This window comes from Drosophila serrata, unplaced genomic scaffold, assembly GCF_035046125.1.
Source record: "Drosophila serrata isolate PLE 108 unplaced genomic scaffold, ASM3504612v1 contig_376, whole genome shotgun sequence".
NCBI classification, from domain to species: Eukaryota; Metazoa; Arthropoda; class Insecta; order Diptera; family Drosophilidae; genus Drosophila; species Drosophila serrata.
Genome location: NW_028257274.1, coordinates 349,132 through 368,469, shown reverse-complemented (window position 1 = coordinate 368,469; position 19,338 = coordinate 349,132). Strand labels below are relative to the sequence as shown.

Genomic DNA, 19,338 nt, shown 5'->3' with positions numbered 1-19,338 from the left:
TTCAAATCCAAATCCGTTACAACTTTTTTTGCAGTATATTTTTTACTTGAGTTTATTTTAGTATATTTTAAAGCCGTTGGTATATTTAAGCGGTCAAGCTACGGTCATACTCATTTTAAGTCCGATCAGATTTGTGGTGATCAACTTTAAGATTTCTCTTACCTGGAACACCTGTTGCTGCAACATAATGCTGCAGTTAATATTCATAGTTGTCGTAGGCCTTTGCTTGGGTAATGTTAGTGCCCAGGAGCTGCGGCGTGTGGACGACACCGAGTTGATTCAACTCCTAACCGGCGAAAGCAACGTTGTGGTTTTATTCAGTAAGTACATGTGCATAAATACATACATACTTAAAAATGAAGTCCAGCCTACGTGGTAATAGATATGTTTGTATTTGCACCAGCTACTGGTCGCCTCTTTATGGTTAATACATGTACATAAATTGCAGCCACGAACAAAAACAATTGCAAGCGCTGCTTTGAGTACGAAAATGTGGTCTCGAAGATACATCCGCAGTTGAAAGAAACTTTGTCCGCCATTGTTGTCCAGTCGGTGGACAGCAACCTGGTGTCCATCTACGACCCCAGTAAAGAGCCCGCGCTGGTGTTCTTTAGACGCGGAATTCCCATCCTTTATCATGGCGAGGTGAATGAGGACGAGATCCTGGACTTTTTTAACGACAACCTCGAGCCAGCGGTTAAAGAGCTATCCGATGACAACTTCGAGCACCTAACACAGGCCTCGACGGGGGCCACTACGGGGGACTGGTTTGTCTTCTTGTAAGCTATATTAGTCATGCGTTGAGGTCGACGTTGTCTAAGCGCAGCGCCATAAAACATCGAAGTATGTATCTAAACCTACGCCCACTTCTAGCTATTCCGCTGAGTGTACCGTCTGTCAGCGGCTATATGCCGTTTGGGAGTCCGTGGGCGGAAAGCTCAAGCGAAAGCTGAACATCGCTCGGATGAACAGCTTGGAATCTGGCATCTCAACGGCTAAGAGACTAGGTGCCCTGGAATCCCCTGCTTTTATTTTGTGAGTACTGCATAAATAATTAGTATTGCAAATTGTTTTATAATGACTTCATTCTTACAGCTTGAGGCAGGGAAAAATGTACAGGTACATGGCCAAACAGTACACTCCGGAAGCCTTCGTCCAGTTCGCGGAGAAGGGATATCTGACACAAAGCCATCCTCAGCCAGTGCCGGAGATACCGAGCGCCGTGTAAGTTATTTCCCATAACTCCAACTGCTCTTGCACATCTCCATCGATCGAATGTTAAACATAAAGTCCGATTATGACCATTTTATAGGGATTTGTGAGAGACTCATGCATGTCTTTAGTAAGTGAGCCAAGATAATTATTAATTAATATGAGTTCAAACTAATTTCAATAATTTAAATCTATTTAATTTAACAATTAATGAGTTTCTAGCCCCGGTGAAAGGTTGCGTATAACGTCAAGTCAAGAACATTACGCCAAATATGATTTTACACAACGATCCAAAATATCAATGCAAATCTTAATCTTAACCTTTGTAAATTATCCATAACGTAATCATTAATTTGTATATAAACACTTATAATCAATACGGACCCCGGGTGGTAAAACAGCTCCTGGTTCAAGAAGATCGACTTTAATCCCAAAAAACATTTTTTAACTGGAAGTTTAAATTATTAGCACTAAATTTTAAATTCTCATGTCTTTCAGAAACGATTTTTTGGGTCCCCTTCAAAGTTATTTGAAAGCTGAAAACATCCAATCGCTGGCGGCGGTGGGAATTGTCGCATTGGTCGCCGTTTTATATCTTGTTAAAAAATTAACGAAACTGTTTAGTTCGGAAACAGCAGTGAAAACTAAAAATAAGTCTAAGTAAACACACATATTTTCAAAATGATAGTCCTTTTCTCGAAAAAAGTCCATTATAAAAAGAATATGTTATACATTTTTGTGAGGGTAAGATTAAATTTGGTTTAGTGACCGCAGAAACAGGAAAGCAGGTTGCCTTAGCCAGGGAAAGTGTACTAGAAGATGAATTATCAAATAGGCTATTATTTTTGTATAAAAAAGGAAAAGCAAAAACTTTTGAAATCAAAAATAACCAAAGTGAGCGCCAAACGAATCGAGCAAAAACTGCAATTCCTAACGCCTCAGCCCTGCAACGGAACGTCGGAACAGAAACAGTTGCAGACACGTTTATATCGTCGTGCAGAACGGCGGAATCGATACGTGGTCGGAAAGATCCCAGAGTTCCAGTTTATTATTCCGCAATATTTAACAAGCCAATTAATTAGGGTCTAAACAGAACGAAAATATTTGTGTGTGCGCGTTCGTTCAGCCGTGCCGAGTGAGGCTAGCAATCTAGCCAATTAATTTCAGTGTGCGATGATAATAGTTTGGCGTGGAACACTCAATTTGAAACATCGTTTCGTTTCTTAACGCGTAATTTTCGCGTTCATTCCCCTCGACTCTCGTTTTTTGGGGTTTTCGCCGCTCGTACTTCTGGGAATTCTTTTATCATACTGCATTTGCATCTCGGGTAATTCACTCAAAACACAGCCACTGCTATTTATATACACGATTCGTGCAAAAAACGGTGCTCACTAAATGTCATTTGACGTCAGAAGGTCTTGAAACGGGAGAGCAGTCGGTATGTACGAGTGATATGTACATACATATGTATGTACATACATAAAGTGTGTGCCTTGTACATGGGCCAGTGAGAACGGGCAAGAGCGTGAGAGAGAGCGATCGAGAGAGCAGCAAAAACAGTGTTGCCAGGTGATCGCTTTATTCTGAGCAAAAATAAGCTAAAATTTAAACAAAATTGATTTTAGTACAATAAAAACTCGGTCCGGATACAGGATTTAAAGTATTAAGTAAATTTTGTTCCGCTTTAGTATTGAAGAACGGCAAGAAAAGCATTTGAATTAGAAAAACGCAAACCATCAGCAAAAAAAGAAAATGCATCTATAAAATAATTGATATCTCAAAAACGAAAATATTTAAAAAATAAATAATTTAACTATGCTAGACCTAGCACCAAATAATCCAAGCTGGCAACACTGTTCGTTATTGAATTGAGTTGATATTTCGGCTGTGGCAATGCTTGCTATATATTCGCCTGTAGTCAAGCGCACATGAGTCAGATTAATATTTTGGTTTTGTTCAGTTCAGTTGCTGAGTCCGAAGATACTCAGATACTCGTTGCCAGCCAAACCGTACTGAAGTCGACTACTCCTCATGTGCGTACTCACGTATAAAGCAGTTAAAAATGTGCAAACATACTACCATATGTATGTGGTGAAGAGTGCCAGCATTAATCGCATTTTTCTCCTGCACGACGACTAGAAAATCGCGTAAAAACAGCGGAACTTAGTGTATTGTGTAAGTTCATTGGCGGTGAAAGATGAAAAGTGTCATTCCTAAAAATACACCTCGTCGTCGTCGGGAATAAGTCGCATAAGGTCGGTCTCCGTAGCATAGCCAGTCGCCACAAAGGAAGCATAGTGCGCAGCAGGGCAGCGCCATCATGACAGTGACTAACTCACCACCCAAAAAGGCAGCCCAAGTACAGAAAATCGATATTCTAGTCGCGCTGTAACGCCGTGCAAGAGTGCCTACCTGAGCTCAGGCACAAAGGCAGCGAACCGAGCCGCGACATTGGTATACCGAATACCTTCTTCCGCTCTGAAGATTCAGATACAGTGTACGCTGGCTGGACTATGACCATATCCATAGCATATCGTGTAGCTCCGCAGCTGCTAAACAACCATCTGTGATACGTGTACCTAAAACTAAACATAAAGTCATACATAAAAGCCTATAGTTTCCGAAATGAACTAGCCTGAACCGATCGCTACTGCTTCTGGGAAATTAACCATGCGTCTTGTCCGCAGTAAATGTTGTCAACGTGATGTATCCGACTATCTGACCACCAGCTCCTCCTCCACCTCCTCCAACACGCACACCGAGGTACACACCAAAAATATCTTTACGCGCTACTGGGACGACCACTTAAAAATGAAAGAGTCAACGAGCGAGGAAAAGGCCAGGGGCAAATCCATCGCCTCCACGGTAACAGCGACATCAACACCTGCCAAAAATACCACCACTACTACAACTACTCAGAGCGTCACCTTTGTCCGGAGCAATGCACCAGCTGTTTGCGACGCCAACGGGAATCCCAGGGCGGCTGAGACCGAGTGGACATTCCCCCCGAAGGCGCCAACTCCGCACATCTACAATTGCCTGAGCCCCGTAAGTGCCCTCCCAATCACCAGTTCCCCAACTATCCCGTGCAGATTATCGTGGCGCAGGATGACGTAACGGTTATTAGATACTCCCCGGGTGACCGCCCATATAGTATAGAGCTCCTAGTGTGGGCTTGCTCGTGTCTGAGTCTGTGTCTGTGTGCGGCAGATAAAGAGGAAACAAAAATTATTTGCACTCCAACACAATTGCCGTCTAAATCATTAGTATGTATGGAAGTATGAACGGACTTACGAACATTTTGACTGTAGATTTATGGGCCATAAACCGGGCGCATTCAGCATTCATAAGATTCGGTTTTAACGGTCATTGTGGAAGCGATAAGATCGGCTGAAAGATCACTTGAGCAAATATGAATGACTGCTGGAGTGGTGGGATATGATATCCGCGAATCTTTAGTTACCATCTGAGTTCGTTTTGTATCTTTTCTTTGTTGCTTTTTTTAATTTCCGGGTTTTACTTTCACCTTAATTGTTAACCTTGTTAGATGTTTTTTTCGAGCAAAACATTTGCTCATCAGCTTACGGGAATTTTTGGATTCAAAGAACCCTGGAGGTCGCTTCCGAATAGTAATACATTCCGAGAATTCCAAAACGATTCGAATGACGTAGAACTTGAGTTTGGCGATAAGCGTAAACCGGACTGGGAGCTTACAAAGTAAACAAGAAAGAAACCATCCATCGAAAGGCCTAGTCTTGAACTTAATCTTAGGGCAAACCATACATCAAAATAAAAATAGTATAGGGAATTGAAAAGGTTTTCTAGTGATAACAATGGGTTCCTTTCGCTATTTTCGGAGTAGCAACGCGTAGCTAATTCGCTATAACTGCTCAAGATAAGGTTTTTCCAAGAAGTTTCCCTACTTTTATAATGTTATTTAGTACTATATTTCTATATCAATCTAATAAAAAAATTTCTGGTTCTTTTGTTTCAGGACATGATGGCGGCAAGTGATAAAAACAGCTTTAAAGGTTTTCGCAAGCAATTCAGTGGACGGTTTAAGCGCTTAGTGACTCGAAAAGTGGAACACACTCCAGTGATACCTCCAGAATTGAAGCCGCAACTTAAAACAATTTACGTTTATTAACTTAAGATGCAACGACTATTTGCAAGCACAAGTGTTTTCTTCAATGTCTACATACGTACACCAACCACCAACAGCAAAACCACCACCACCTGTGTATCTATAAATGGCAGGAAGCATTAGTGATAGGACAAGCAAGATATTTTTAAGTTATCATAATACCATTCTGATTGACAATTTTAAGTATTCGGCGATTCGTGCGTATTGTTAGGCTCAATAAAAAAAAGAACATTTCATAAGACAGACGGCGACAACGTTTTAATGGACTCGGTTCCCTGGGTTATATACTAGACATATCACATAAGTTTAGCGGCAACCTTTTATGCTAATATCCTTTGATGTTTCAACGATGTCCTATTTGTGTTAAACTTCCAACCTATGTATGTATGTATGTGCTTACCAAACTAAAACAATAAAAAGATGTAACAAGAGTTCCCTCACTGCGTCCCAACACTAACTTGTATTTAAATTACGATTAAAGTTGAAAAAGAACTACAGCAAGTGTAAAAATTCTTTACGTTTGGATATGCAAACAAGGGAATCCAGCAGGTTTGTTCTGCTTTCAGAAAATTTTAGTTTTTCCGTTTTTTTATACCCTTGCAGGGTATTATAATTTTAGTCAGAAGTTTGCAACGCAGTGAAGGAGGCACCTCCGACCATATAAAATATATATATTCTTGATCAGGATCAACAGCCGAGTCGATCTAGCCATGTCTTTCTGTCCGTCTGTCCGTTTCTACGCAAACTAGTCTCTCAGTTTTGAAGCTATCTGAATGAAACTTTGCAGTTAGCCTTCTATATACTCTCACTCGTATATATGTCGGAACGGGCCGGATCGGACGACTATATCATAGCTGCCATAGGAATGATCGGATAATTTTCACAAAAAAAAATTATAACAATTTCAGTTTTCAACAGAATTTGATCAAATTTAAGATATAGTCATTTTACTATACTCTACAATTTTGTATAAAATTTAATGAAAATCGGACAACTATATCATATAGCTCCACTAGGAACAATCGAGAAATTAAGACAATTAAAAATTATAACATTTTCAGTTTTCAACAGATTTTCATCAAATTTGAGGTATAGCCATTTTATATCAGTCTTAAATTTTGTGTAAAATTTTATGAAAATCGGACGACTATATTATATACATGGGTGCCATACAAACGATCGTTAAATGTGGAGAAAAATGCACATCTGTGACTGTAAAATTGCTATGTAAAGGTGAATGAAATGAAAGCAGGTATTACTTCATTGTTTTTTAACACAAATAAATATAATTTATATTGTTGGGATTCCAAGTCATAGAAGTTCTATCTGCAAGGGTATATAAACTTCGGCGTGCCGAAGTTATCTTCCTTTCTTGTTATGCCAAATTTTAGTTGTAGAGTTTAGGGATTGCTGAAAACCAGCTGCTGAGACGAATCGTCAAAAACGTTAAAAGAAAAGAAAAGAATTTGCTTCTACCATCATACTCAAAGAATGTAGCAACGATAAGATTAAGGTAACAAAGTGGATATGCCTCGTTGAGCGATGGGCTGGAGTATATATTTTTGGACTAATTTGACTCGGAAGATACCCCATGTTATTATACCCTTGCAGGGTATTATAATTTCAGTCAGAAGTTTGCAACGCAGTGAAGGAGGCACCTCCGACCATATAAAGTATATATATTCTTGATCAGGATCAACAGCCGAGTCGATCTAGCCATGTCCGTCTGTCCGTCTGTCCTTCTGTCCGTCTGTCCGTCTGTCCGTTTCTACGCAAACTAGTCTCTCAGTTTTGAAGCTATCTGAATGAAACTTTGTAGTTAGCCTTCTATATACTCTCACTCGTATATATGTCGAAACGGGCCGGATCGGACGACTATATCATATAGCTGCCATAGGAATGATCGGATAATTTTTACAAAAAAAATTATAACAATTTCAGTTTTCAACAGAATTTGATAAAATTTAAGATATATCCAATTTTGAATAAAATTTAATGAAAATCGGACAACTATATCATATAGCTCCCATAGGAACAATCGAGAAATTAAGACAATTAAAAATTATAACATTTTCAGTTTTCAACAGATTTTCATCAAATTTGAGGTATAACCATTTTATATCAGTCTTAAATTTTGTGTAAAATTTTATGAAAATCGGACTACTATATTATATAGGTGCCATACAAACGATCGTTAGATGTGGAGAAAAATGCACATCTGTGACTGTAAAACTGCAAATATAATATGTAAAGGTGAATGAAATGAAAGCAGGTATTACTTCATTGTTTTTTAACACAAATAAATATAATTTATATTGTTGGGATTCTAAGTCATAGTTCTATCTGCAAGGGTATATAAACTTCGGCGTGCCGAAGTTAGCTTCCTTTCTTGTTGAAAATACTTTTATTAACAGGCTGTCTCTGGGTTCTGTTTGAAAATAAGCCAAGTACCTTATGATAGTGGCAAAAACTAACTTACTTTTTAGGCAAGAAAACATTAAAGCCTTAAATTACCGGCTTTTACAATTTACAGCATAACCAGGTAACCAGGTGACTTATTTCAAGCCAGCTTTATTACCAATAGAAAACAAGATACTAAAATGGCTGGCATGTGTATGTACATATACATAGCCGCAAAGTAACAGTCATACTGTTTATCGATTTGTTATATTCAAAAAAATCTTAGTAATTAAATAAAATGCTTATTTTATTCCAATCTAAACATACATACACACAAGCACACGTCTCTATATACATAGTCAAGTACTCGTATATATAGTTCCAATGAGCGGAGACGCGGTCAACAGTCATAATCTACGTTAGTTCCTGGTTGGTTGTGGTTGCGCTGCTGCCTGTGCTGCTGCGGGTACCAGTCTCTTTAGGGTCTCTATTGCTGGGTCCAGGGCTACTGTCACTGCTATTTGGTTGGGGCACTGTTGTCTCTTGGCTGGGCTTGTTGGAGTCCTCGGCCTGCTGGCTAGATTCAATATCTGTCTCCCCACGAGTCTCTTTGCGGGTCCCTGGCGACGCTTGGTCCTCCTCATCTGAGGCTTCCACGCTGGAACTCGAGGGATTCGTCTGGAACCAAAGATGGAGAAGGTTATGTTATACTTTACTTAGTTGCTTGGCTAGGACTCACCTGATTCCGGCGTTGCTTAAACTCAAGTAACTTATTCTTACGCTCCTCCCGCATTCGCGTAAGTCGCATTAACAGGGTATAGTGCTGCTCTACGCGATGTAAACATGTTTTGCATATGGTTTTTGGCAAGGGATCAGTCGGAGAAATCTGTTGAAAAGTATAAGAACAAGGACTTACTTGGAGCTGATTGTTTAAACAAATATTTGTTGGGTTTGTTTTGCGGAAGCCGCTTTCCCCCAATGGCTTCTCGGGGACACACGCCAAGGTGGTAGACTGTGCACATGGATGGCACCAACCCCTAGGAACTCCAATAATTGGCAGTACTCACGGTTATTGGGAGGTAGCCGTTGATTTTCTCTACAAGACACAGACGTTGGCCATGATCACCATAAATATGTATCACTGTTCGGTGCATTTCGGAGCAGAGTCGGCACAGGAATCCGGATATACACGCCTTTTCGATGCTACCCATGGCTGACTATTTTGTTGTCCTGCCAAAGTCCTTGCAATTGATGCGATATCCGTTGATTCAGAGAGCCAACCAAAACAACTTTCCAAAAATATATCGCATTAATACTTTTCGGATAGTATTTGTGTTGTGTACATATGTTGCCACACAAGGGTTGTATTTCCGATTACAGCAGCAGGCAGGTTGCCAACTTGTTTTTCGTTGCTTCCTAGACAGTTCGATAGTTCAATAAAAAAGTAGATAATTGCACTTTCCGTTCTGCTGCACATATTTCCAGCTGGTGAAAGCCATATGATTTAGTGGAATTGAAACACAAAAATATTTTGCAACCGTAGTTTGCTTGAAACTCTGCTTTGGAGTGTTAAAATTACATTTAATTAAGTCTTAAATAAATTTATCTACATTTTTCATAAGGAATAAATGTTTTCATAATGTTTTCTGGTGAAAATAGGCAGGGACCATGTGGAATTAGAACAGAATAAATGTAAAAAGAGTAAATATATTAAATTTAGGCGATTTGTCATGCTAATTATTACAATATAGAATGAGCTTACTTTAGCTAGAGATTACCTTATTCAAATATTAGGAAAAACCATTCAAAAATACCGCTTACCATTTATTAATAGCAGTGGACCATGTGGAATTAGAACAAAAATATACTTCCGTCCATATTACACCGATAGTAGTATTAGTATCCAAGGTTTTCATGATATACAAATAATAGTAACTTGGAAACGGTATTAGCCTGGTATGATATATTTATTCTATTTTTATAGCTAGGGGCTAGGGCTTTCAAAAACCGTACAATTTAGTTCCACCAAAAAACAGCTTATCATGTAAGAAACGCCTGAAGTGTCTCAAAAGATATAGATGCATTATTTATAGATTTACTATTTGGTATAGAGAAGCTTTTAAAATTTGTACACAGGGGAAAACCAGGATCTACCATAAGAAGCGACTGGGTTTTCTGATTCGACAATCCAAAAAAAACCTCGCCTTGGACCTCAAAAGGTATTTTAACTTTTACATTTGGCGATCTCTGGATGGTGTTCAAAAGTTCCATATGACAGGTATTCGCACTTTCGCCAAAGAACACTCCGTCCAAGTCATTATCGGGAATTATTTGAAACTGCGGGATTCCAGCGTTATTCAAAATTTTGCAGGTGAATACGCATTTCTTCCGCGGGTCCTTTGGATGTGCGTAGATTCTGGTTGCCACATAGCCAACTGGATAGATCCAATTCTCGTTGTGAAAGTTAGGATTAACCGATATTATCTCGCCCAGAGAGTGCAGCAATATACTGTTCAGGTTCATGGGAAACGCAGACTTCTTTTTCCGTACGATAGCCACACTTTTGGGTTTATCCTCGCTGGATTTCTTTTGCACAACCACCGGCTTGTTTTTCTTCGCTGATCCACTATTTTCAGTCGCCTCGATTTTTCCATTGGTTACACCAGGGCGTGAACTGTTTGGTTTTTCCAGGCCCTCGTGAAACATCAGCCGTTCAATCAAGTACAGCCTCTGGCTTCTAGACCGCGACAACTCGGCCTGGAGGTGACAAATCTCATCGGTGAGGGAGGCGTTTTCCTATTAAATAACACAAAAATAATTAGTAAAATAGATTGATCTAAGCAGCTACAGTGATTATGTATGTACATATGTATGTATGTTTATACATCGTGCTAAGTGAACGAATTTTGACATTAAATATGCCATTATATCGTGGTTTGTTGTCACTTACCAGCAGATAACTCTTAATGGAGCGCTTAAGGCTTTCGTACCGCCGCTTATACTTTAAATTCATGGTTTTTTAATTTATAAATATAGCGAAAAAACCACCGACGTCGTGAAGAGTGATGTTGTTGACGTTGGTTTGTTTTGGTTATCGGACTGCAGGGTTTCTTGATTCAAGCTATCGATAAAAACAGTTTGGTATTAAAATTTCGAGAAATAATACGACAAATTTAGTTTCGGTATTTTTATTTATTTACAAAAGCAAACATCACTATCTAATCTTGATTGATTTGTTAAAATTAAATTTAAAAAATGTCACTTCAAATATTTGCACATGCCAAAGTGTGTGGCGTCTATTTAATGCAAAAATAGGTGTCAAGCGTTGAGGAGTTCAAAAGTTCCCATTTACCTAATCGCAATCTAATGAAAACTCGCATAATAACAACCTTGCAAAGGACATAGTTATGCTGAAAAAGGGTAAATTCTGGCGCTCAGAAGCAAGGATATTCGAGAAATTAAGGTAAATACAAATAAATATGTTCCAAAAGGTTTTTAACTGCTAAGAAAACTAACAACCGTTGGCTATATTGCGTAGAAGAACCTGTCTGCATGGTAGGTTACCACACTCACAAACTAGCCCTAACAGTTTTCTGCAACTGTGTGTGTGTCAAAGAAGCCATTCTTGAATGGAACCTATGGTTTAATCTATCTAATTTCCAATCTAATCTAATTAAATGCATTTCCAAAAGGGGGATTTCTTTTAAAATATAAACAATAATATAGGCCCGAAAAAAAACCCATTGATCACCATGGTAACAAGCAAGTGTAGGTATGTTTGTTTCATCGTTTCTCCCCCCTTCCTTTCTTTCGGCAAATGTTAGTGTGAGCCCACAAACATACGAATTTATATATGTATGTACATAGGTAAATATGATGTGTGCTAGTGTGTACGGAAGAGCGTGCGAAATGCCACTGAGAAAAATCTACGTCGGAGAGAAGCTTTATGAATCACATCGTTTGTTCGGCATTATAAAGCCGTTAGTATGTTTTTGCACTCCGCTGACACTTGTTGGATTCTGTGTGCTGCTCCTTGGATACTAAACAAACAGCCTAAAACATGGACGAGGAACAAATGTGGAAGGGGTTTTTCTTTAAACTCCAAGAACTTAAAATGAATCCTCCGACGGAGCACGAAACACAGTAAGAGTAATGCAGCACCCACACACCTATTGAAAATTATTCAAAATTCGCATCTGTTCGTAGACATGTGTGTTTGTTTATCTCACCGAATAATACGAACATTTATGGAGCACGAGCACAGTGTGTCATAAGATAAATGAAATCTTTGAAAGTCGGATAATCATCTGTGTGCGTGAAATAACGAAAGTGATGTAAGGTCGGCATCCCAGTCCAAGCCCAAGCCCCAGATCGATTTTATATACTACACAAAATTGGCAACATGAGTCAGGTTACGGGGAATTTTGTAACCCGGCATTGAGTTGAAGTAATCCACAAATGAATGTACTTTTCCGGCAAACATTATCAAATATTTATTCTAATACTATTCATACACAATAATGACTAATTACTTGAATAATTAGACTCTAACAAAAAAGGCGATAATAGCTTCGGCAACTTAAAAATGCAAATATAGAATATCACAAGGTATTATTTACTTTTACTAATTGAGTTCACCCTTACAGGCTGCAGGATGTTGACGATGGATTCTTTGAAAAGTTTGGAGCCCTTTTGCGACAGAAATCTCAGATTGAGGAAGTGCCTCTCAAAAGTTCTTTGGCACCTTTCGGTGAAAATGGAGAGGAGGAGGACGCCGACGAAAGTCCCGATGGCACACTTGAACTTAACCAGGATCCAGAGTGCTCCAGCATGGATACCTTTACGACCGAAAGTGAACCGGCATCAGTTTCGGATAAAGATATTAGTGCCAGCGTTTTGGATTCGGCTCCTGTAATGAATGTAGGTATTCCTTAGGGATATATAATATATATTCAGATTAGAATTTATAATGTATGAACACATTAGGTTAGTTACTGATCAGGTTCCACTTGGAATCAAAGACACACCTGAAACTAATGCATTTTCTGTTATTCCACAATTTAGTTACTATAGTTACTCGGACCGATTATTCTCCATGAATAGTTATGGTGAATATGGTAACCTCCTAGGCCTGGTCACATTGTAGGCCATTGCGAGACCCTCCCCTATGCTTAGGAAATCCCGCGATAGGTCAGTTCTCTGGGTTGCAGTGGAGCATAACGATCTAGGCGATTCCAATGCCCGTCGTCGTGCAATGTTTTATCTTATACCAACATTTTGCTGTTCGCATGTTTGCCGTCTGGGAAGGTGTATCTGCTTATAATTGAGCCGTTGAGCAAATTAAGTGGTTGTCCATAGAAACGGTCGAGCAATAAACAAATGAAGCTATAACTATAGGCTATTCCCGCGGACCGTGTAAACAGACTCAATAATGTATACTGACAGCATAAACAAGCACTGGCTGCGAAAAGGGCAAACATTCGCTCGGGGCTGGCCAATTGAATGGGGAGAAAAGCTTAATGTACTTTAGAAAATGTATTTTTCATTACCACCTTGAGCTTTTTCCTTTCGGGTATCCAAAAATAAAACATTTTCTCTTAAGATCGCCTTATTATTGCTCACAGACACTGCCCAACCGCCGTGTACATATGCACGAATACACTCGACTATTTAAATCGAATTGAGAGCAGCATACACTTTTTATCTCATGGTCAACGTCAAGATATTTCGGATATTGCCAAGATTTTCGAGACCGGACGCTGACCGTAAAGTACTTAGATACAGACTCTTTGCTCAAGCGGTTGGGAGTGGACGACGGAGTGCCTCCTTCTAGATCGATACAGTGTCCGTGATTATCCGTTCTCTTCGCGTTCTCAGATATGTGCGTCGTCCATGTCCATTCCGGATTGTTTTGTGCCAAAAGTTTTCCCAGCAATTGTTAAGAACACACACACAATTTAGTGGACTGATCAGTTAGTTAGTTGCAACCGTTGAACATGAGCTACCTGTCGTTGCCACGTGTTCTGAGCAAGTTCGGTTCCCAAAACCCGTCAAACCATAGTTCGAAAACCAATAGCCTCAATAGATCCCGCTCCCGGACCGGATGCGAGGAGAACCGACTGCCGATAAAGGCATCCTCGATGCAATCGCTGAAAGAGCCAATACAGAGACGAATATTGAACCGAAATGGGAGCATCTCAAGTCGGCATTTTCGGGGTGTCCATAAGCATTTACTTGACTCCCATGCAAAGGAGGTTTGCCATTCGATGACCGTAAGTAGAAGTCACCTAGTGAGATGTGCCAGGTGTTTTCTGTTCCATAATGAACATCCGACGCAGACTCTGAAAGTTTTTTTTTTAATATTATTATGTGTTTATTCTCATTGCCTAGGTAAACAAAGCGAAGCGATTGTATAAGTTCATTGATATGAGATTGTTGTTGAGTCATTCGAGTTAATATTTCTGAATTTTAAATATACACACTTTGCATTTTTGGCAAATACAGAACGTTTTGTGTTTGAGGATTGTCCGTAATTGAAACTGAAGAAAACATAATTTATGGACTAGTTCTGGGCACCAACTTGTGTGCTTTCCTTTTAAAAAGTACATCAATTTATTGGAAGATTGATTTGTGGTTTTTGCTGAGTCAATATTTATGTTTTCTAGAATTCCTAAACTATTATACTTTAGAGGGGAGTCCAGTATGACATCAGCTGTGTCTGGTTTTCCGCATTTTCCTGATGACGTATTTCAGTTTTTGCAAACATTTCCGATTACTGGAATTTGCTGATATTTACTCAAGCTTTGACCTTTAGGAAATTAATTGAATTCTATTTTTAATCAATTCAAATTAAAATGCTCTGCTAAATGTGGCTTTCGTCACAGATACTTTTTTTTAAATTTGTCTTTAAGGGATTTTGGGAGTGTTTGGTGCAACATTTCAGCTAATTTCTTTACTTTTACTCTTCTTTTAGGTTACAGACTTGTACGAGGAGATATTATTCGAAATCTACAACAATATTGGCTGTGAAAACAATGATGAGTGCACTGGCAGTCTGGTTGAGTTCGTCCAGGATGCATTCAAAATTCCGAATTCTACGCATTTGGAAATTAGCGAGGCAGCCAGGCTCAAGGAACCGCCCAATGTTCGATTAAATGTGGAGATAATCAAGGCCGAAAACTTGTTGTCCAAGGATTCCAATGGTCTCTCAGATCCGTTCGTAACTCTTTACCTGGAATCGAATGGTTCCCATCGTTATAACTCATCGGTTAAGCCCGCCACATTGAATCCTATCTGGGAGGAGCACTTTTCACTGTAAGTTTCTGATTTAAGGAGATGGTAATATATTAATTATAATTCTTTTTAGGCCTATTGCCGAAAATGCCCGGGATGAAGTCCTTATTGTTGAAGTCTGGTAAGATTGACTTTGATTTAAAAAATATCTCTTAAAAATGCACTCATTTAAGTCAAGATATCTAGCTTTATGAAATCACATTACGAGGAATTTTAGGTTTATGGTGTGAACCACACTATAAAGAAGGTATGGCATCTAAAAAACTATTATTTTATACCCTTGCAGGGTATTATAATTTTACTCAAAAGCTCATATAGCTGTGAAGGAGCCATTTCCGACCCTATAAATTAATTAATTATAATTTATTATTGACCAACATGAACAGTCGAGTCGATCTAGCTATATCTGACAACAATTTAATTTTTTCCAAACTTTCGAAACTTTATAAGGGGTTCCATCGTTAAAATGATCAAAATTTGACAAAAATTTTAATTTCTTTAAATTGTAAAATAGGAATGCAGATTTATTTACGTAATAAAAACTAACGTGGGAATTAAAATTAATGATTTTTTGACTTAGTTATGAGGTTTTTAAATTTGATACCGATAAATATGTATTCTAAGATTGCTAATATGTTAAGCTTTTGGTATAATCGCTTTCCGACAAGATCCTATAATTTAAACTGCAAGGGTATTTAAACTTCGGTTTCACGAAGTTAGTTTCCTATCTTGTTTCTTATAATTTAGAAATATTTGTATCCATGATTTTAAGTAAGAAAATTAGTTTTGTAGTTAAAATTAGCATGTACATTAGTTTATTCTAAGTTAAATCTGAAATATAAATATAATATTATGTATTAAATCTGTTTCAGGGACTTTGATGCCGCGGAAACTGTCAAGGAAAAGGTCAACAAAATATTGGATGTCAAGGGCGTAAAGGGACTCAGCAAGTTGATGAAGGAAATAGCCGTGACAGCTTCCTCGGGAAAGCATGATAACGAGTTAATAGGCAGAGCTGCAATCACACTAAAGGTATGGACTATAAGTATTATTATTTATACATCAAAATCATAAAATCTTATTTTTTTAGAGCATACCCGTCTCAGGTCTTACCGTCTGGTATAATCTGGAAAAGGGCAGCAAGGGTCGGAGTCGCGGATCGCTTCTTGTGAACCTAGCCTTGAGTGCGGAGAAGAATAAGAGCGTGGCCGTGCAGGAGCACAAGAATCTGCTGAAACTCCTGCTAATGTACGAACTGGAAACGTCACAGGTGGCCAACTATTGGTGGAGCGGCAAGTTCAGTCCAAACGCCGAGCTCATTCGCTCCCAGCATGCTGCTCAGAGTGGACTAACGCCGTTTGACTGCGCCCTTAGTCAGTGGCACGCCTACAGCACTATCCATGAAACGCACAAGCTTAATTTTACGCTTTTCAATTCGATTCTGGATGTGCTGGTGCCGGTGATCAATGGCCTTCAGAATGACTCCGAGGATGTGAAAACATTTTGGGATGGAGTAAGGCGGCTCCTGCCCTCCTGCTTTGCCGTACTGCGGAAATTAAGGTCCCGAAACACGAGTGAGAAGAACATTATAAGGGCACTCAACGAGGTTCTGGATATTCTAAAAAAAATCAAGGAGTTCGAGGTGCCGGAGAGTATAGACATATTCCCCAAATCGGTGTACGGCTGGCTGAACGACACCGAGGAAACGTGCAATATAGACACTGCCATTATAGACGCTATAAATACCGGGACGAAGGAATGGCTGGAGCATATAGTCGAGGGCAGCAGGCAGTCCAAGAACCATGAAACAGACGACGATAAGCTGCAGTACATTATAAGACTTATACAAATGGTGCGCTCTGACCTTCAGCGTGGAATGGAGTACTTTGACAAACTATTTTACCAGTAAGTTGCTTTCTAAGTATATATATTAAATATTAATAATTAATTTGATTTAATATTTTTAGCAAAATTCAACTCAACTATTCCGCAATACTCTACATTTTTTATGACTCAAAACTGGCCGAGATTTGTAAATCAATTATTATAGAAGTGTGCAATAACATTAAGAGATTGGATGTGCCAGACGATCAATTCGAGTATCTGCCCAATATTGAGAATGTGAATATGGGAACGACGCTCTTTGAAGTCTACTTAATACTCAAGCGATACGTCCAACTGGGTAAAATCTTAGAAAAACTCTTCCCTTTGTTGAATTTATATTACTTTATTTATATTTTAGGTGAATCGATGTGCTCTGAGACCTTGGAATTGGCCAGCTTCTACCCTTGGTTCGAGAGAGGAGTTACCCACTGGCTAGATATATCCATAATTAAGGCTTTAAATCGTATTCAAAAGGCTATTGATTTGGATCAGCTTAAGGCAGTCGATGAGACCGTGAAATACAGTTCTTCGGCTGTGGATACCCTATCCATATTCTACCAAATTAAGATCTTTTGGCAACAGCTCGACTGGCCAGAAGTCGAGGGTTCGTACATATTTGTAGCCAAGATTGTTAACGTAAGTAGAAAAGTATTGGGTAATGTTCTTTTTAAGTTTATATATATTTTATTTTCAGGATCTGTGTAGATGTTGCATATTTTATGCTCAGCAAATGTCACGACGGGTTGAAAATATTCACTTGGGTGATAATAATAAGAATTTTGGTAAGTAAATCACTAACATTTCTATTTACATTAATTAAGTTAAAATATTTGGTTTATTTAATCAATAGTTTTGTCGGAAGAATGGTGCATAGCCATTAATAATATGGATTACATACGTCAGAGCTTACCTTCCTTTATAAAGGTAGGTCTAACTATGGATGAACTTATATCGATGCTAAAAAATATCCACTTTTTACACTAGGAACTCAACATAGATGATATTATTAAGAGATTGGGAGAATATCGGACAAATTTGGAGGCTGAACGATGCGCTACGACTATCAAAACTGTCATTGAAAATGCACTGGACACGGAACGCAATCAAATCGTCGAACTCATTGAGATTGTGGCCCGAAAAATGGCACCACCGATTAAACGTTACCTTGCCGAGGGTGCGGAAGTGCTCGCCAAGGACTCCAACTCCATGGAACAGCTGATGATGTATTTGGAGGGTTCACTAACCACGTTATACGATTCCCTCAACGAAGTTAACTTTGGCAGAATACTAGACGCCATTTGGTCAGAGTTATCCATAATAATGTATGACCTTATACAATCCAATCTCGATGTGGGTGTATTTATCTTGTTTTTACCAACTAGCAGTTAAACAATTTAAATTCTTTTTATATTCTAGAAACGACGACCGCCAGCATTCTTTCAGAATTTAAACAACACCCTGCAGACCATGATTGATTGCTTCAAAATGGGCAACATTGCGTCCTCGGACGTGAAGATTCTGTCAAATATTCAGAGTAGACTGGAGCTTTATTCCATGGAAACAGCAGATCTTATTCATCAGTATTATATGGAGCGATTGGAGAACCAAAAGAGCCAAGACTCGTCTCCCTTTGGCCAACTCACAGTGATGGCTCAGTTAACTGAATACGGTTTATTGGTAAGCGATTATATATTTATTTGTTATAAATAAACCCTAATAAGTTCTTTATTTTTCAAAGTTAACTATTTTAAATGCACGCAACCTGCTCTCCATGGATTCAAATGGTCTGGTGGATTCATTTGTCAAAGCCAGTTTCATGCCCACAAGTCGATTTAATGATTTATCGCCAGTGAAAACTAACGTTCATAACAAGAATTGTTTTCCCCTTTACGATCAGGAGTTTCGTATGTAAGTAGTTATTTTTTATTTAAACAAAACAAAGATTATAGTTTCAACCTGCCACAGAAACTTGAGTGAGCATCAGCGCAATGCCAAGAACAGCCTGATAGTATTCAGTATCAAGGATAAAGATCTATTCGGAATGTCCAGTCAATATATAGCAGAATGCTATATTTCATTTGGCGATCTCGATGCACTACAAGGCGAGCAAATAATGATGAATTTATCCAGGCCAGAGTACACAGGTAACTACTGTAATTAGTTTAAAAATGTTCAAATGTAATTAAACATTTAATTTATTTTGAAGATTCCGATTCCCTGCGAGCCCTGGAATACAGATTAGGTGATAAACAAGCCAAGGAATTCCTGAAAAAACTAAAGAACAGATCATTTTCTTAAACAATTATAAAAAAAAATATATATATTGTTGTAAACAAAAAGCAATAAAAATATATTTTTATATTTTTTAAAGAGATTTAAGTTAAAAACTTTCGATTTTTGAATGG

The 19,338-nt window shown here is 38.6% G+C and overlaps 5 protein-coding genes across 16 annotated transcripts; 3 read left to right on the top strand and 2 right to left on the bottom strand.

The window, feature by feature from the left end:
• Positions 1-53: 53 nt before the first annotated feature.
• On the top strand, positions 54-1,894 carry LOC110190859 (protein disulfide-isomerase A4). 2 transcript variants are annotated; one of them, XM_086839467.1, is made up of 6 exons: positions 54-320; positions 449-779; positions 874-1,035; positions 1,096-1,224; positions 1,313-1,342; positions 1,711-1,894. In XM_086839467.1, the coding sequence occupies exons 1-5, from the start codon at positions 188-190 to the stop codon at positions 1,320-1,322; spliced, it is 765 nt and encodes a 254-aa protein (XP_086695593.1). In that variant the 5' UTR covers positions 54-187; the 3' UTR covers positions 1,323-1,342; positions 1,711-1,894. The 2 variants fall into 2 exon arrangements, with proteins under 2 accessions (XP_086695593.1, XP_020817168.2); XM_020961509.2 differs by lacking the exon at positions 1,313-1,342.
• A 258-nt stretch (positions 1,895-2,152) lies between these two features.
• On the top strand, positions 2,153-5,857 carry LOC110190860 (uncharacterized). 8 transcript variants are annotated; one of them, XM_086839471.1, is made up of 4 exons: positions 2,187-2,650; positions 3,173-3,387; positions 3,900-4,260; positions 5,207-5,857. In XM_086839471.1, exons 3-4 carry the CDS (start codon positions 4,024-4,026, stop codon positions 5,357-5,359), a joined length of 390 nt encoding a protein of 129 aa, XP_086695597.1. In that variant the 5' UTR covers positions 2,187-2,650; positions 3,173-3,387; positions 3,900-4,023; the 3' UTR covers positions 5,360-5,857. The 8 variants fall into 8 exon arrangements, with proteins under 8 accessions (XP_086695600.1, XP_086695599.1, XP_086695597.1 ...); XM_086839472.1 differs by having other exon boundaries at positions 2,189-2,539; XM_086839474.1 differs by lacking the exon at positions 3,173-3,387 and having other exon boundaries at positions 2,153-2,539.
• A 2,188-nt stretch (positions 5,858-8,045) lies between these two features.
• LOC110191120 (uncharacterized) lies at positions 8,046-9,356 on the bottom strand. The gene is made up of 3 exons (XM_020961869.2): positions 8,824-9,356; positions 8,496-8,642; positions 8,046-8,434 (listed from the first exon to the last, which is right to left on the bottom strand). The coding sequence occupies exons 1-3, from the start codon at positions 8,965-8,967 to the stop codon at positions 8,171-8,173; spliced, it is 555 nt and encodes a 184-aa protein (XP_020817528.2). The 5' UTR covers positions 8,968-9,356; the 3' UTR covers positions 8,046-8,170.
• A 348-nt stretch (positions 9,357-9,704) lies between these two features.
• LOC110191313 (transforming growth factor beta regulator 1) lies at positions 9,705-11,302 on the bottom strand. Its single transcript, XM_020962132.2, has 3 exons — positions 11,109-11,302; positions 10,707-10,877; positions 9,705-10,552 (listed from the first exon to the last, which is right to left on the bottom strand). Exons 2-3 carry the CDS (start codon positions 10,767-10,769, stop codon positions 9,797-9,799), a joined length of 819 nt encoding a protein of 272 aa, XP_020817791.2. The 5' UTR covers positions 10,770-10,877; positions 11,109-11,302; the 3' UTR covers positions 9,705-9,796.
• On the top strand, positions 10,892-19,320 carry stac (C2 and C2B_Munc13-like domain-containing protein staccato). 4 transcript variants are annotated; one of them, XM_020962125.2, is made up of 15 exons: positions 10,892-11,219; positions 12,403-12,676; positions 14,730-15,070; positions 15,123-15,170; positions 15,922-16,081; positions 16,140-16,954; positions 17,017-17,231; positions 17,292-17,569; positions 17,628-17,715; positions 17,784-17,857; positions 17,918-18,283; positions 18,350-18,610; positions 18,672-18,841; positions 18,899-19,077; positions 19,140-19,320. In XM_020962125.2, the coding sequence occupies exons 1-15, from the start codon at positions 11,164-11,166 to the stop codon at positions 19,229-19,231; spliced, it is 3,417 nt and encodes a 1,138-aa protein (XP_020817784.2). In that variant the 5' UTR covers positions 10,892-11,163; the 3' UTR covers positions 19,232-19,320. The 4 variants fall into 4 exon arrangements, with proteins under 4 accessions (XP_020817784.2, XP_020817783.2, XP_020817787.1 ...); XM_020962124.2 differs by lacking the exon at positions 10,892-11,219 and adding an exon at positions 11,620-11,899; XM_020962128.2 differs by lacking the exons at positions 10,892-11,219; positions 12,403-12,676 and adding an exon at positions 13,490-14,028.
• The last annotated feature ends 18 nt before the right edge of the window (positions 19,321-19,338 follow it).

Excerpts from the sequence above, each read along its gene's own strand:
- stac (XM_020962124.2), top strand. The coding sequence starts at position 11,817 with ATGGACGAGGAACAAATGTGGAAGGGGTTTTTCTTTAAACTCCAAGAA. Across the intron at positions 11,900-12,402 it reads CCGACGGAGCACGAAACACA|GCTGCAGGATGTTGACGATG; the intron begins GTAAGAGTAATG and ends TCACCCTTACAG. Across the intron at positions 16,955-17,016 it reads TTTGACAAACTATTTTACCA|CAAAATTCAACTCAACTATT; the intron begins GTAAGTTGCTTT and ends TAATATTTTTAG.
- LOC110191120 (XM_020961869.2), bottom strand. The coding sequence starts at position 8,967 with ATGGGTAGCATCGAAAAGGCGTGTATATCCGGATTCCTGTGCCGACTC. Across the intron at positions 8,643-8,823 it reads ACGGCTACCTCCCAATAACC|ATTTCTCCGACTGATCCCTT; the intron begins GTGAGTACTGCC and ends ACTTTTCAACAG. Across the intron at positions 8,435-8,495 it reads TTAAGCAACGCCGGAATCAG|ACGAATCCCTCGAGTTCCAG; the intron begins GTGAGTCCTAGC and ends CTTTGGTTCCAG.
- LOC110190859 (XM_020961509.2), top strand. The coding sequence starts at position 188 with ATGCTGCAGTTAATATTCATAGTTGTCGTAGGCCTTTGCTTGGGTAAT. Across the intron at positions 1,036-1,095 it reads GAATCCCCTGCTTTTATTTT|CTTGAGGCAGGGAAAAATGT; the intron begins GTGAGTACTGCA and ends TCATTCTTACAG. Across the intron at positions 1,225-1,710 it reads CCGGAGATACCGAGCGCCGT|AAACGATTTTTTGGGTCCCC; the intron begins GTAAGTTATTTC and ends CATGTCTTTCAG.
- LOC110190860 (XM_086839469.1), top strand. The coding sequence starts at position 3,883 with ATGCGTCTTGTCCGCAGTAAATGTTGTCAACGTGATGTATCCGACTAT. Across the intron at positions 4,261-5,206 it reads TCTACAATTGCCTGAGCCCC|GACATGATGGCGGCAAGTGA; the intron begins GTAAGTGCCCTC and ends CTTTTGTTTCAG.
- LOC110191313 (XM_020962132.2), bottom strand. The coding sequence starts at position 10,769 with ATGAATTTAAAGTATAAGCGGCGGTACGAAAGCCTTAAGCGCTCCATT. Across the intron at positions 10,553-10,706 it reads CCATTAAGAGTTATCTGCTG|GAAAACGCCTCCCTCACCGA; the intron begins GTAAGTGACAAC and ends GTTATTTAATAG.